General features: G+C 43.9%; 1 protein-coding gene across 2 annotated transcripts in view; it reads right to left on the bottom strand.

Annotated features, from left to right (window-relative positions):
• Positions 1 to 10,324: 10,324 nt before the first annotated feature.
• timm23b (translocase of inner mitochondrial membrane 23 homolog b (yeast)) overlaps positions 10,325 to 15,540 on the bottom strand; it is an 8,798-nt gene continuing 3,582 nt past the window's right edge. For both annotated transcript variants that reach the window (XM_048269223.1, XM_048269224.1), the window contains 3 exons: positions 15,534 to 15,540; positions 15,143 to 15,253; positions 10,325 to 11,378 (listed from right to left, as the gene is read on the bottom strand). The exon at positions 15,534 to 15,540 is cut by the window's right edge and continues 52 nt beyond it. In XM_048269223.1, coding sequence (XP_048125180.1) covers positions 11,263 to 11,378; positions 15,143 to 15,253; positions 15,534 to 15,540 — 234 coding nt within the window. In that variant the 3' untranslated portion in view covers positions 10,325 to 11,262. The remainder of the gene's footprint in view (positions 11,379 to 15,142; positions 15,254 to 15,533) is intronic.

Genomic DNA, 15,540 nt, shown 5'->3' with positions numbered 1-15,540 from the left:
CCATGTGTTCTGTGTCCATTATCATCATTATTATTATTATTATTATTATTATTATTATTCTGTTTTTGTTTCTTCCTGTCTTAGTTTGTTGTTTAGTTGGTGAGGTGGGAGTTTGGCTTAAGGCCCCTAACTGTCTGGCTCGTCATTAGCAGCCATGATGTTTGTGCCCCAGAACACGGCTGTCACAGAGGACCGGACCCCTCTTTTAGTTTTATGATCTTATGATCTTATGATATTATTATATTATTAGGGTTAAGAGGAAGGGCGGCCCGGCGTTATAGGAGGAGTTGACACTCTGGAACCACTGGAGAGTTAGAACGCAGGAGGGTTTTAGAACGCAGGAGGGTTTTTATGTTTCTTTTGAAGATTAATTTTAGTGTTTTTATGGAATCTAAGCCCAAACACTCATTTTGATAAGTCCAGAGAGTGCAGTATCTCTGGCAGTAGTAGTTCACAGGAGTAAGCTATTCCAGTTGCAATGCATCAAGGCTGTTGTAGCAGGTAGATAGTCGTCAAATCGGACTATATGCATTGTTAACACACACACACACACACAGCGTGCTCCCTCATATGTGCCTGTTAGTTGTCTTGTTTTGAGTGACTGATAAAAGAGCGCACATGTAATGTGTCTTTCCAGAATGGAACGCAGTCCCTCCATTCTGTCACCTTGTGTGTGTGTGTGTGTGTGTGTAGGCCATGTCTGTTGTTGTCCACCCCCAGCCCCTTGGTGTCCTGCTGGACGCTGTGCTCATGGGGATGTTAATTTCTGATGGTGCAAAATTTCCTCCACATAATCTAGTACTTATCAAATTGAACGTGTGTGTGTGTCATTAACCACTGATGTGTCAGTCTGGGCTTTCTGCTTCAACTAGAGCGCTATGACACCTGACCTTTGACCTTGAGATATTTAGGCAACTCTCTATGCACTCAGAATCTGATTGGCTTGGGGCAGTTGGACCATCCACCCTGACTCTCATTTAGGACCAGGATCAGCGACCTTTTGACCTCTGGGGTCAATTTTCATTTGAAAGCGACGACTTGATAACTCAGGGCAGCGGGTCTCATGTGCCCTTTACTCTCGGACCAGAGACGAGAAGCACGGCGTCTACCTGTGTGTGTGTGTGTGTGTGTGTGTGTGTGTGTGTGTGTGTGTGTGTGTGTGTGTGTGTGTGTGTGTCCCACTGGGATGACCCCTGTGGACAGGTGTGCGAGCCCACTCCCCCAAGCCTGGTCTGTTCTGCAGTGCGGCATTAAACGCATCCGCAGGAGAGCTGCATATGAACATCTCTCTCTCCCTCTCCCTCTCTCTCTCTCTCTCTCTCTCTCCTTTCTTTTCTTTTCTTTTAACATTGGAAAAGTCCTCCTCTCTCTCTTTTCTTTTAACATTGGAAAAGTCCTCCTCTCTCTCTCCTTTCTTTTCTTTTCTTTTAACATTGGAAAAGTCCTCCTCTCTCTCTTTTCTTTTAACATTGGAAAAGTCCTCCTCTCTCTCTTTTCTTTTAACATTGTAAAAGTCCTCCTCTCTCTCTTTTCTTTTAACATTGTAAAAGTCCTCCTCTCTCTCTCTCTCTCTCTCTCTCTCTCTCTACTCTCTTTTCTTTTCACATGGTAGCAGTTGATTTCCTGTTGATTTCTGCTTTGCACTCGTCTGTGTTCTGCCACGTGTACCATATCTATCCCATAATAAAAGCCCTCTGAACTCTGACCTCTGAAAGTGTCTGTCTGTCTGGACCTCCCCATCTCTGTTCCACTCCAGGGGCAGGAAGAAATCTGCCCATACAACTGAGCTGGGGTAGATACTGCAGAGCTGGAGTAGATACAACAGAGTTGGGGGGTAGATACTGCTGAGCTGGGTCTTGGGCCCTGGGGATAGGGGGGTCGGGGGTCAAGCGTCCAGTGGTTTGCCCAAAACAATCAGGTGTAGTCTGAACAGGTACTCAGGGCTACAAACAAAACTCAGGTAAAGAACTGAACTAAAACTCGGGTTTAGAGTCAGAACAGGTACTCGGTGCTTGGTGTAGATCTGCGCACAAAGCCCACATCATGACTGGTCTAAACCTGCCCTGTTGGCTGGACCCTGTTAACTTGTACATCCTCCTGCACAAACGTGACGTTTGAGAAATATGCAGCACAGGCAGAGGAGACTGAGCTCGTGTAAACACCCCCCCTTCACCATGGCAACCATGGGCAGCACTCAGCACACAAACAACATGAGGAAACACTGTGGGCTTTCATCACACGCCAATCTCAGGGCATCAAATGTATATGTGGCCTGTCCATTAGTGTTTATACAATATTGGTCATACACACACACACACACACACACACACACAACAGGACTTCAGACAATCCACAAGCCAGGCTTCAGGCTACCTATATCCTGCATGTAGGTCAAACTAAAGGCTGGCCAGATCATGTGCATATATATCTCCCAGACTACGGGGTACTTGAGTTCAAGGTCGTGCCAAAGGTATGGAAATCAAAAACCCGTCTTTTATGGCAGACACACAAAAAAGGCAATAAGTGAAATCTTCACATCTGTTTAGCATGCAGAGCAGCATTGCACATGGCCCAGAGCAGCATTGTATATGCAGGTATATATGGCCCAGAGCAGCATTGTATATGCAGGTATATATGGCCCAGAGCAGTATTGGGGCGGGGGGGGTATATATGGCCCAGAGCAGCATTGGGGTTTATTGTATAGCAGTATTTAGGGCACCTGGCCAATGATGGGGACATTCTGAGGCTTAACGTGAAAAAGCTTAAATGTGGTTTAAAGTCAGAAAACATCAATTATAATAACATTTCTCATGGGCCTGTCTTGTCATAAACACTTTTGCCTGTCACAAAAAACAAAACCGAAATCCAACGGTTATAAATGGTCGTGGAGAACGTTATGCTGCCTGCAACGTCATTCAGCGCTATATAAATAAAACGTGTTATTATTATTTTATTATTATTCAGCATGACCAGTTTGATGGGGGGTCAGTGATGGTCTGGCGAGTGGCGAGCCATATACAGGGACGCACAGACCTCTGCAGGCTCACTGACCTCTACAGGCACAGACCTCTGCAGACCTCTGCAGGCTCACTGACCTCTACAGGCACAGACCTCTGCAGGCTCACTGCTCTTAGCTGTCTGGATGGCATTTTCAGACCCATTGTCTGACCCTGCACTGGTGCAGTGGGCTCTGGGTTCCGCCTGGTGCACAACAATGGCCGGCCACATGTGGCGAGTGTGCAGGCAGTTCCTGGAGGATGAAGGAAGTGATACCATTGACTGTCCCCCACACTCTCCTGACCAATAGAACACCTCTCGGACGTTATGTTTTACTCCATCTAACACCGCCAGGTTGCATCACAGACTGTCCAGGAGCTCAGTGATGGCCGTGTGTGTCCACATCTGGGAGCAGACCCCCCAGGACACCGTCCGCCGTCTCATCGTCAAGCATGTGGGGAATCATACAACCTACTAAGTACCATCATGAGTTGATATTTAGGCAACATGGATTTGCCTGCTGCATCATTTTTTCACTTTAAGATCTGATGTGTTTTCAAAGTGTTCCTATCATTTGTTTGAGCAGTGCAGTTTGCCTAAACCCCCTGGCTAAAGGGAAAGTAAATCTGCCTAAGATGTGTAAAGGCAAATTATAAGTGAAAGGGAATGATAATGACAGTGTGTCAAGGATGCGGATTTATCTTAAACTGAGGATCATTTTAAATAATTATTTATGGACCTAAACTGTCTCTCTGTGAGGTGTTCCCAAAACAGACATCACACTTGTTCTCAAGAACCCCAGTGGGAGGAACAGCTTCCCATGATTATCCATCATTACAGTGGAACACACACACACTCACACTCACACTCACACACACACACACACACACACACACTCACTCACACGCGCAGCAGGACAGAACACAGCTGCAGAACAATAGTTAGGGGAATCGTGTAATTTTAGGAACGGTTCATATAGATTTTTGCAACTGGTGATTTTTTACTTGCTAGGACCCCATTGAATACAAAACAACCTGTTTCCAAATTTTTTCTTCATTTTCAGTGCCAAAATTCAATATGGTGGACAATATATGCGGAAAAATAATATAAAGGCTTAAAGTGGTCAACTTTTTGATAAATATACACCTAATAAGGTAGACAAGTGAGATACAGACTATTTTCAAAAGATGTATTTCATCATTTGCCAAACAAATTGGAGAAATAATGGAAAAAATGAAAAAAAGAAAAAAAAATCTGCATCTTGTTTCATTATTGAAGAGTTCAACAAAACATTGTCATTGTCACTCAAGTATTTATCCTCACCACTGTCACTGTCTTTTTAACCCTTAGAACCCGATTGACGCTAAGTGCATCAAAAAACCCACCCTTTCTTCTCTGTTACATTGCTCCGCGACTGTTCATCACAACGAGATTTTATGACAGAGAAGAAGTGGGGCTTTCCAAAGAGACTACGCACTTGTCTGTACGATCAAGTATGAAAATAAAAAAAAATCATGAAATTAAATAAAATTGCATCATATTTAAAGTCTATACTTCTCTGCGTTCACCCGCGCACCCATTACTCTCGTTTGAATTACTCGCGAACCCGTGATCGCATAGATATGGCAAGCATATCAGGTGAAAGAGACACAGGGCTATCCATTGGTACCATGGATGACAGCAAAATAATAACTTCATAAAAGCTGGACTTACCCCACGTTTTTGTCTGTTTTGTGGCAAAGCATGTTTATAATCCAACGCTTATCGTGTGGTTTCTCTATGGCAAAACATGTTCATAATCTGGTTTTGAGATCCTAGCAAATTCCTGCATGGCATCCAATTCAAGGCTCACATTGCATCCCAATTTGTTCAACAAAGAAACACCTTTTGCCTTTACTTTGTTCATGGCAATGCAGTAAAAGTTGAGAATCATCATGAGTGCATACACCATAGTCACACATGCTAACAGGCAAACTTGGGTCAAGTCAGGTCAGATCAGTTCGTGTCACAGATATGGGTATAGAATGGTCATTTTCATCGCTAAATAAAAAATGGCATTTATTTCATTAAATCACACACCAAATATTTCTGTAAATGGCTCAGCCCCAGAGTATCCCTCCAACATGGCAATTATATTGCCCGTTTCAGGACAGCCTGCCCTACACACACATGAAATGCATGTAGAGCTAGCTTGCTGTGGTGAGATACAGGTCAAAATATAAGATTTTTTTATAATATGATTTTTTATATTTTAATTCTTTAAAAATCAAAAATAAAATCAATGCTAGTACTAATACATGAAATGATGGCAGATCTGGATAGCCTAGACTCTGCTGAAAAAAAACAATATATAATATGTGTGTGGCACTTACAATGACCAGAATAAATCCTTATGAATAAAGGTAGTGAAAATGCCCTAAAACAGCTTAGGGTTCTAAGGGTTAATATTGGTGCACATCTCCTCAGAGCCTTCACACCTGCAAAGTTGCGTGAATGGTAAGTTGTTACTCTTGCAAGAACACCTTCTACTTCATTGGCTGGCAAGACAACAACACTTCACACGTTCCACAACAGCCTCTGGTGCTGGTGGAAGTTTTGACAGAACCCATCAACAATTTGTCTCCATCCCAGTGATAGTGAGTCAACAATCTTTGAAGCAGGTACTGCAGCTTGTGCCCAAACATTTGCTTGCCTGTGTGCTCTCAACACAGCTCAATTTCAATTTAATTTCACTTATAGAGCGTCAAAACATTACACATGTCTCATGGCGCTTTACAGAGTGTTAAAACATTCAGAGAGAGCCCATGAGTAACAGGGGCGAGGAAAAACTCCCAAGAATTGGAGAAACATATAGGAAGAAACCTCGAGCAGATCCACGACTCAAGGGCCTGACCCATCTGCCTGGGGTCAGTTACAGGACAGTAAAGGTCTATACAGAGAATAGAACATGGTATTTAGAGCCACCTGAGGTATATGTTACAAAGTGGTTAGATGGTTACATATCCAGTATGATAATGCATGAATCCTATTTAGTGTTAAGTTCAAATAGTCCAGTGTAGGGGATGAATTGTCCATAGGGATTAGGAGTTGTCATCGGGCAAGTAGTGGGTCGCTAGGCTGCGCAGGCAGGAATCCGAGCATGGGGACAGCAACAGGCGATGGTAGGGCAATCATAGGGATGGGATTTCCCTAGTTCCCGAGTTTTTCCATTCCCTGGTTGGGTTTTAGAGTTTTAAACATGTTCCACTGAAGGGCTTTAGCTGTTTGAAAACCATGTTTTGAGGAGCTGACACACAAATTTCTCACATCCAGCTAACACGTCTGGAGATGGATGAGGACCTACTACAAGCCTACAAAGTGTGTTAATGACATCATCATGACTTGACTGACTTGAAACAGAAACCTTTCCTTTCCCACGGGATAAACGGTAAATGGCAGGACAAACGGTTGTCTTTCAATTTCCTGATAGGATACAATAGGATACCCGATAGGTCCACCGACTCTATACACGATGTGATTGGCCGGACCGAAGTTTGGTTTTTCCACCTCACAAGTCAACGGAAAGTTGCTAGACTACCCTGGCTGCAAATTACATTTGCTGCTGCTAGGGTACGTCAAGATTTCTAGGCTGAGATGTATCTTTTGTAGACGTTCTCCAGTGCTCATGATAATGAGACTGTCTTTGTTGATGTCTGGTACCCTGCGAAGGGGAAGCACCAAGACATCTGTGTGACATGTAGATATATGGGGTTTTGTTAAAATGACTTACTGCTACTGCCACCTTTGTGTGTGTGAACTGTGACTGGCAGTTTACATAGTTCAACAGCTTTATGAGCAAGGTAGAGGACGAGGTTGGCTTTGGTTTCCTTCGATCCCAGGAAAGCTTTAAAGTCTTTGATTGGTGTGGTCTTGTATTTTTTTTTATCCCTTATCATGTGCTTTTCCCATTGAATGGACCTGTCTCGTCCTGTCTTTCATGGAGTTTGTGATGGTATAGCTGTTAAATAATAAGTATATGTCATTGTAGCCTCGTGCCTTACTTTCAACATTTTCAAAGAAGCATTCTGCCAGATCTTGGCAACAGTTTGTCACTTTTCCTGACAACCATCTCCTGCACAACAGCCATGCCATCTATTAAGATGCTATCCAATGTGTGTGTTAATTGCACTGAGCTACTCTCTGTAGATTGTTCAGAGGATGCTGTTTCTGAAACCAGTCACAATTCATGGATGAAGGCAGGCTTAGCTGTAGTGGGCAGCATTAGGCTTGCATATATTCAACAAATTCATATGTTCCCACAGTTTCCGGCATGTCCCTTATTGAAGACCAAAGAGCTCATTGTGGACTTCAGGAAGTCTAAAGCTAGCACACACCCCCATTCTCATCAATGGGACTGAAGTGGAGTGTATCACCAGCTTCAGATTTCTGGGTGTCTACATCTCTGAGGACCTCTCTTGGACCCTCAACACCTCTACCCTGATCAAGAAGGCTTACCAGCGTCTCTTCTATCTGAGGAGGCTAAACAAGGTCCACCTCCTCCTCAGATCCTGGTGAACTTCTACCCCTGCACCATCAAGCGTATCCTTACTAGCTGTGTCACAGTTTGGTTTGCCAACTGCTCTGGCCACGACCGAAAAGCACTGCAGAGGGTGGTGAAAACTGCCCAATGCATCTCCATTTCCTCACTCCCCTCCATTGAGGCCATCCAGGGCAAGCGATGCTTGCATAAGGCGCACAGCAGGTTCAGAGGAAACTTCTTTCCTGCAGCTGAACTCTAGCTCTCCATCCCAGTGACAACCAACCAACTAAGACCCCCCCACCCCCGGTCCAATGCCTCCTTGCCTGTGCCTATTGAGGTGTCCACAACCATGGCAACCTTGACAGGGACAACAAGGATGCAGACTCCCCAATGTATGTTGTTCATACATTCACATTACATAGCCATATTTATTCTTATGAGGTAACTGCTAATACACTCTACATATTTATATTACTCTAAACTTCTCTACCTTATATACTGTAAATCAACTGTATACTACTGTCTACACTGCACTATATTTCTTGATCTGTCTATGCACCACCTGTCTATACTTTGTATATCACATTGCACTTTTCTCCTTTTTTGCACTTCTGGTTAGACGCAAACCACATTTCATTGTCTTCATGCTTGTACTCTGCAATGACAATAAAGTTGAATCTAATCTAATCTAATCTAATCTATTGTGGTGAGTGCAGAACATTACTTTAATTCAAATGATTATTAAGTTATGTGAAGGAAACTTTTAATCAGTCAATGTGTTTTTCCGGGTATGCCAATAAATAGCACCCTGGAAATCCAGAGTTCTCGCGAGAGCACAATGGAATGGTCTCTGTGAGACACTCTGGCAAGGAGCAATGATGCACGTTACTTTTACCCCAACATTCCGGGGAACCAGCTAAACTGATGAAGACAGCGCTGCAACATTGGAGGACAGTACACATTGGGCGTAGTGTTATCCGATTGCGTCAAAGTCCGCAATCATTCAGAGTAAACATGGTCTAGTGTTATCCAATTGCGTGCAGTAAGATTTTTAAATGCATGCTTGTTGCTGCCCCTCGAGTTGGGCCATTACATTGTTCTTGGCCAGACCCTTAACCTTTCTAGATTATCAGGGTCTGGATTTTCCAGGCTAAATAAATAGCATAATGGTGGTTACACCCATCACTGGTTGATAATCATGACATCTCATGTCACCCATGGTCATATTTATTGCCTAAGTCATTAAATTTTATTAGAAAATGTATGTATATAATGATAATACCTAACATATATCCATTTAAAATGTTTAAAAAGGCGATTATTTGCAACATCTTGGACTGTGCAGTCCGGGAAAAAATTGGAAACAGGTAGTTTTGCAAACTATAGGGTCTGAAGAAGTAAAAAAAACATAATTTGCAAAAATCTATATGAAATGTTCCAAACACCTTTTTTTGCACATATCGCCCTGCACTACAACTGCAGTTTTACTAAGTTTTGTTTTGTTTGGTTGTTTTTGCTGGTGTTTGTGGCACAAGATTGCAACTGCTGACTCAAGTGTTTAGCTTCTCTGCTGAACAAGGACACTCTGTTCTTTGCTCTCATAGTTGTGTTTCTTCTGTGAGTGAGCTGTGTGTTTCTCGATTCACTAGTTGTGTTTCTTCTGTGAGTGAGCTGTGTGTTTCTCTGATTCGCTAGTTGTGTTTCTTCTGTGAATGAGCTGTGTGTTTCTCAATTCATAGTTGTGTTTCTTCTGTGAGTGAGCTGTGTGTTTCTCGATTCACTAGTTGTGTTTCTCCGATTCGCTAGTTGTGCGTTTCTTCTGTGAGTGAGCTGTGTGTTTCTCAAGTCGATAGTTGTGTTTCTTCTGAGTGAGCTGTGTTTCTCTGATGCTCTACTGGTGCCGCTCTCTCTCCCTCTCTACTCCATTGGTTAGACGGGTTGACTTGCCAGTCCTACCTGGCACCAGCCCTTGTGTCTGTTGGCACTGCCAGTTCCTGCTGATCTGGGTCACTTAGGACATGCCCTCAGGCTACTGTGTTCCAGGTGATAACTCAGGACATGCCCTCAGAATACTGTGCTCCAGGTGAAGACCTTTTATGGTTTTTTATTTCATTATGGCTTTGTTACTGCCCAGTGGTGGACTGATCTTAACACTCAGCAAGATTTGTGTTTTATCATTTATGATGATGATCCTCAATCTGCACTTTCCACATTTATGGTGTCAATCTCCTGCAGTCATGTCCGGATCAAATGGGAGTCAATGAGGAAAACAAACAAGCAGCCGAGAGATAAACTGCACACTCACGACATCCAATGTGCGGACAGCATGTTTGTTTTTAATAGTCACGTCAGTCATGTGCTGGAGCAGCGTCAGTCATGTGCTGGAGCAGCACAGAAACATCCACAGCTGCAGAGCACGACGAGAACACAAAAACAGATGATACAGACAACAGAATCACGCTTGGTCCAAACAACTTGGTCCAATACTAAAACACTGCTTAAAGCATACTCAAAACACTGCTTAAAGTACACTAAAAACACTGCTTAAAGCATACTAAAACACTGCTTAAAGCATACTCAAACACTGCTTAAAGTACACTAAAAACACTGCTTAAAGCATACATACTCAAACACTGCTTTAAGTACACTAAAAACACTGCTTAAAGCATACTAAAACTGATTACTGATTAAAACTGCATAAAACACTGCTTAAAGCAAACTCAAACAAACACTGCTTAAAGCATACTCAAACACTGCTTAAAACACTCAAAACACTTTAAACCATACTAAAAAATAAAGCATACTCAAAAACACTGATTAAAGCATACATACTCAAACACTGCTTAAAGTACACTCAAACACTGATTAAAGCATACATAAAACACTGATTAAAGCATACATAAAACACTGCTTAAAGCATACTCAAAACACCGATTAAAGCACACTCAAACACTGCTTAAAGCATACTCAAACACTGCTTAAAGCATACTCAAAACACTGCTTAAACCATACTAAAAAACACTGCTTAAAGTATACTCAAAACACTGCTTAAAGCATACTCAAAGATCAAAACAGTGCTTATAGAATTTTAAAAACACTTATTAAAGCATGCTCAAAGATCAAAACCATGTTACAAGGATACATTTTCATTTCAGTAGCCAGAGATCAGGGACAAATCCAGGCCTCCTGGTCTGGAGTTAGTGCACTTAGACATTTATAAATCACATACCTTACCTCTTACAGAGGACCTTCATTTATGAAATGAATAGAAATAAGCCAAAGCTTTATTTATCTCTCCTATCAGAGAAAGCAGCAAAATTACAGGGGAGCAGAACTTAAGACTGTCACTCAAATACACGCACACACAACTGCATCAGGGCTTTACCCTGTGCTTGTTGGCCCTGAGAACTTGAAGTCCTGCTGTCAGAGACACACACGCAATGCACAGCTATTTAATCTACAGGTCTGTGTGACCCGTACTTTTGGGTGCTAGCATCACTGATGACCAGATGGATTCCCATTGGTAGGTGAGAGGCGCTTGTGGAGTTGGCTTATCGATGAGTGCAAAGAAGAATCAGATTAATGCATGATGACGAGCTGACCAATCAGATTAATGTATGATAGCGAGCTGACCAATCAGATTAATGTATGATAGCAAGCTGACCAATCAGATTAATGCATGATGGCGAGCAGCGTTGCATCTGGAGGCATCTCGGCGGTCCTCCAGTATCCCAGCATGCTCGTGGTCAGTAGCGGCTGTGGGAGCTGCTGCCCTTCAGGTGGTGCCAGTTGTTGTAGAGCGCGTAGCCCCCCGTCAGAGCCAGACCCACCAGCCCCCCACGTACCGCAGTCCTTATGCCACCTGTGGACAACACACACACACACACACGTCAGAGCCAGACCCACCAACCCCCCACACTCCTTATGCCACCTGTGGACAACACACACACACACACACACACACACACACACACACGTCAGAGCCAGACCCACCAACCCCCCACACTCCTTATGCCACCTGTGGACAACACACACACACACACACACACACACACACACACACACCACGTCAGAGCCAGACCCACCAACCCCCCACACTCCTTATGCCACCTGTGGACAACACACACACACACACACACACACGTCAGAGCCAGACCCACCAACCCCCCACACTCCTTATGCCACCTGTGGACAACACACACTGGGGTCACACACACACATATAATTTAGTGCATTTTGTTCTGACTTTTAATAGCATTACAATACAATCTGTGTGAAATATGACTGTCAGGTGGGACAAAAACCCATGAGACCCTGCAGAGTATCCACGATAAACAAACATACGGGTTATAATGTCCTCACGTTTTTGGCATAATTCGATAGTTTACTATACAGTCTACACTTTCATCTTGTGAACATTTCACAGAAAAACATACGTTTTGACTGTTAAACCCTGACTTTATTTAGGTGAAGATTCAACACATTAGCGTGACAATTTATTTAAAAAGGTGATTTCCGGTATCTCCTCTTCTGGCGTATCATGGCAACTTTGGATGCGGTTATCTCAGCGATACTTTTTGCAATACCCTCGCGATATACATATCGTTGGAAAGCTTAGTTTATGACCGTTCATGTGAGCACAATAACTTAATTTTGTAAATTTTACCAAAGCGACTGGTTTCGCCCTGCAGGGTCACATATTGTTGTCAGGTGACAAAAACACATATTGCTGTCAGGTGACAAAATCACATATTGCTGTCAGGTGACAAAAACACATATTTCAAAATGCAACAGTAGACACAGAGCTAAATGATGTCATCTTGTGTTCATGATCTCCACAGCCCCATTACAGGGGTTCTTAACGCTAACTATCCAGCTATCATGAATATCGCTTATGGAGTCTCCCTGTTTTAAACACACACACACACACACACACAAACATAGACACAGACAGACATAGACACACACACACACACACACACACACACACACACACACACACACACACACACACACATAGACACATAGACACAGACAGACAGACATAGACACACACACACACACACACACACATAGACACACAGACACAGACAGACATAGACACAGACACACAGACACACACACACCTCACAGGCTCCTCAGAATATCAGCTGAGCATGGAGGAGGTGGTGTGTGTGTGTGTGTGTGTGTGTGGAGGGTGCCAGGCATGCGTGAGGGGGGGTGGGGAGAGGACTGGGGCTGATAACGGTTCCTGTGTAGCGCAACTCTGACCCACACCCAACACTGGCCCTGATAAAGACCACCATGAGCTCGCTCACACACTCACACACACACACAAACACATATCTTTAATAGTGAGTGGCATGAGTGACTTCTGCATGTAGCTGGGCCTGGGTTGTATGTGTGTGTGTGTGTTGTGTGTGTGTGTGTGTGAGCTCTGGGCTGCACGTGATGTTGGGTCTGCTGTTGACACAGCTGCGCTGCACTGATCCATATACCAAGAACCCCAACAGACTTTGGACTGTTTATGTGTGTGTGTGTTTATGTGTGCATCTGACTGAGAGTGTGTGCATATGTGTGCGTGTGTGTGTGTGTGTGTGTGTGTGTGTGTGTGTGTATATGCATATGTGCGTGCGTGTGTGTGTGTGCATATGCATATGTGTGTGTGTGTGTGTTGGTGTGTGTGTGTGTGCGTGTGCGTGCATATGCATATGTGTGTGTGTGTATTTAGTGTGTGTGCAGGAAGGAAAGATAATATTATATTGACTACAGGATGCAGTGCTATGGCTGGTGGGCTAAAGGTTACTGCCAATCAAATGGCAGGAGGGCAGCAGGGGGTAGAACAGGGCCTTGGGAGGGCACATGAGTGGAGGGGGACAGGAGGGGGGTAGAACAGGGCCTTGGGAGGGCACATGAGTGGTAATGTGAGGCTGTACTGAGGCTCTGTTGCCCTGACAAGACAAGGGTCAACAGGTTCACTCCAGAAGTAGCTACACACACACACACACACACAGGCTCTTAGGCAGAATGTAAAGACCTCTGAGAGAACATGCATGCGAGTGAGTGTGTCTGCATGTCTTTGTGTGTGTGTGTGTGTGTGGCAGGGGATGCTCTCCTGGTCTCTAATAACTTCCCCTCTTGGAAGCTATTTGCCGTAAACACAACTCCCCACACACACACACACACACACACACACACACACACACACACACACACACACACACACACACACACACACACACACAGACAGACAGACAGACACACAGGGTCTGTGCCACGCGTGGGGCGGCTCTGTTTCAGTGCAGCTATCTGGGCTGGTGGCATGAGCTATGGCTGCTGTGTTATGTGTGTTAAACTGAGCACTCAGCAGAGCGCCTCATCTCCATGCTTTCCCTTCCTCTCTTCCTCTTTCTCTTCCTCTGCTTTCTCTTCCTCTTCCTCTCTTCCTCTCTTTTCTGCTGCAGCATGCTTCCTCCAGCAGTGCGGCCAGGAAGTTCATTCTGTTGGGCTCAGCTTTCTGATAGGACCCAGATACTGCCGCATCATCCTACACCGGACCCGATACAGTAGCCCTACTCAACATCACAAGTGCACCTGATAGTTTGGTTCTTACTGGGGCTTTTACTGCCTGAAATATCCGATTTTGTTAACCACGCTCGGAGTTTAGTGCTGGGCTAATGGGTGCCTATTTCCAACCTTTCTCACGGCACATCAACGGTTAGACAGAGAATTCTTGTCGTAAGCCTTACAACACTGTTTACAGCTCTTTGAGTCACGGTAAAATGTCATTTTTGGTACATAGCTAATTTAGATACACTTATGGTTTGGGTGCTTTCGTTTCTTAAGGAATCCGCCGTCTTGGTTTGTATAGAAAGCACATCCCTTAGGTGTAAACGTATCGATAGATAGAAGCGCACATCCCTTAGGTGTAGGGCCTATTGTGGTTCAGCCACCGGGCACTTCAAGAGTCTGCTGTCATTATCAGAAACGTTCCTTTGACGCTATCTAGTAAAGGGGACAGACAGGGTTGTTAGATATTTGGCTTTTTCCTCGACTGGCAGCCTGACCATTTAAATCAAATGCATAGCCTAATCATGTCAATGTTGCAAGAAAGCAAACTAGTCATAGACATTTATTTCGTTTTAAATCAAGGGGAGACATAGGTTATGATCCCAAAGCTGTGTTGTCATGGACTACAGGTAGGAACTACAGCCTGTGTGTTTTAAATAGTTTTTATAGCCTACATGACACAGTGAGAGGGCTAATCATTGGATTTAAGTCATTGCTACGGATCTGCTAAAATGTATTGTCATAGTCATTTATCTTGCCAACCCACAAATAATGCAAGTAATAGTAACCATTTACTTTTTTCTTTTATGTACCACAAAGCCTGGTATAATACAGCCTAAATCATGTAGGCATTAAGTCAAGTATCCGTAGCTTAATCCAAGGTAGTCATTTTATTTGTAGTCTTCTAGAAATGCAAACCGACATGGACGCGCGAGAGCGCTCGTGCCCAACACTACACTTGTGCATGAGCTGTCATCTACCAATCAACATGTAAAAACTGGTGCCGGAAGTTGCAACCATGTGAAACTTGTAGGGATGAAGGATGGCCATTCTCACCTGGTGATTTGTAGAGCACACCTGTCATCGTCCCGGCAACCACAGTGTTGACATCATCCTCAGCTCCTCTGGCTTTCTCAATGACCACTCCAAATACACTGTACAACAAGGCTACACAAACAAACACAGACAGACACACACACACACACAATAAAAACATTGGAAAATTACAGAATTACTTATCTGAGTTACTTACTGAATTATTCAATTACTCACACAAACAGATATGCACACATACACGGTGTAAGTCGGAAGAAGGTGTTCTTACCCACACACACACACACACACACACACACACACACACAGGGTTTAAGTCGGAGGAAGGTGTTCTTACCCCACACACACACACACACACACACACAGGGTGTAAGTCGGAGGAAGGTGTTCTTACCCACAGA

The sequence above is a fragment of the Alosa alosa genome, chromosome 18 (assembly GCF_017589495.1).
Source record: "Alosa alosa isolate M-15738 ecotype Scorff River chromosome 18, AALO_Geno_1.1, whole genome shotgun sequence".
Classification (NCBI taxonomy): Eukaryota; Metazoa; Chordata; class Actinopteri; order Clupeiformes; family Clupeidae; genus Alosa; species Alosa alosa.
The sequence above is the reverse complement of the archived record's forward strand: the minus strand, read 5'-3'. Positions and strand labels throughout refer to the sequence as shown.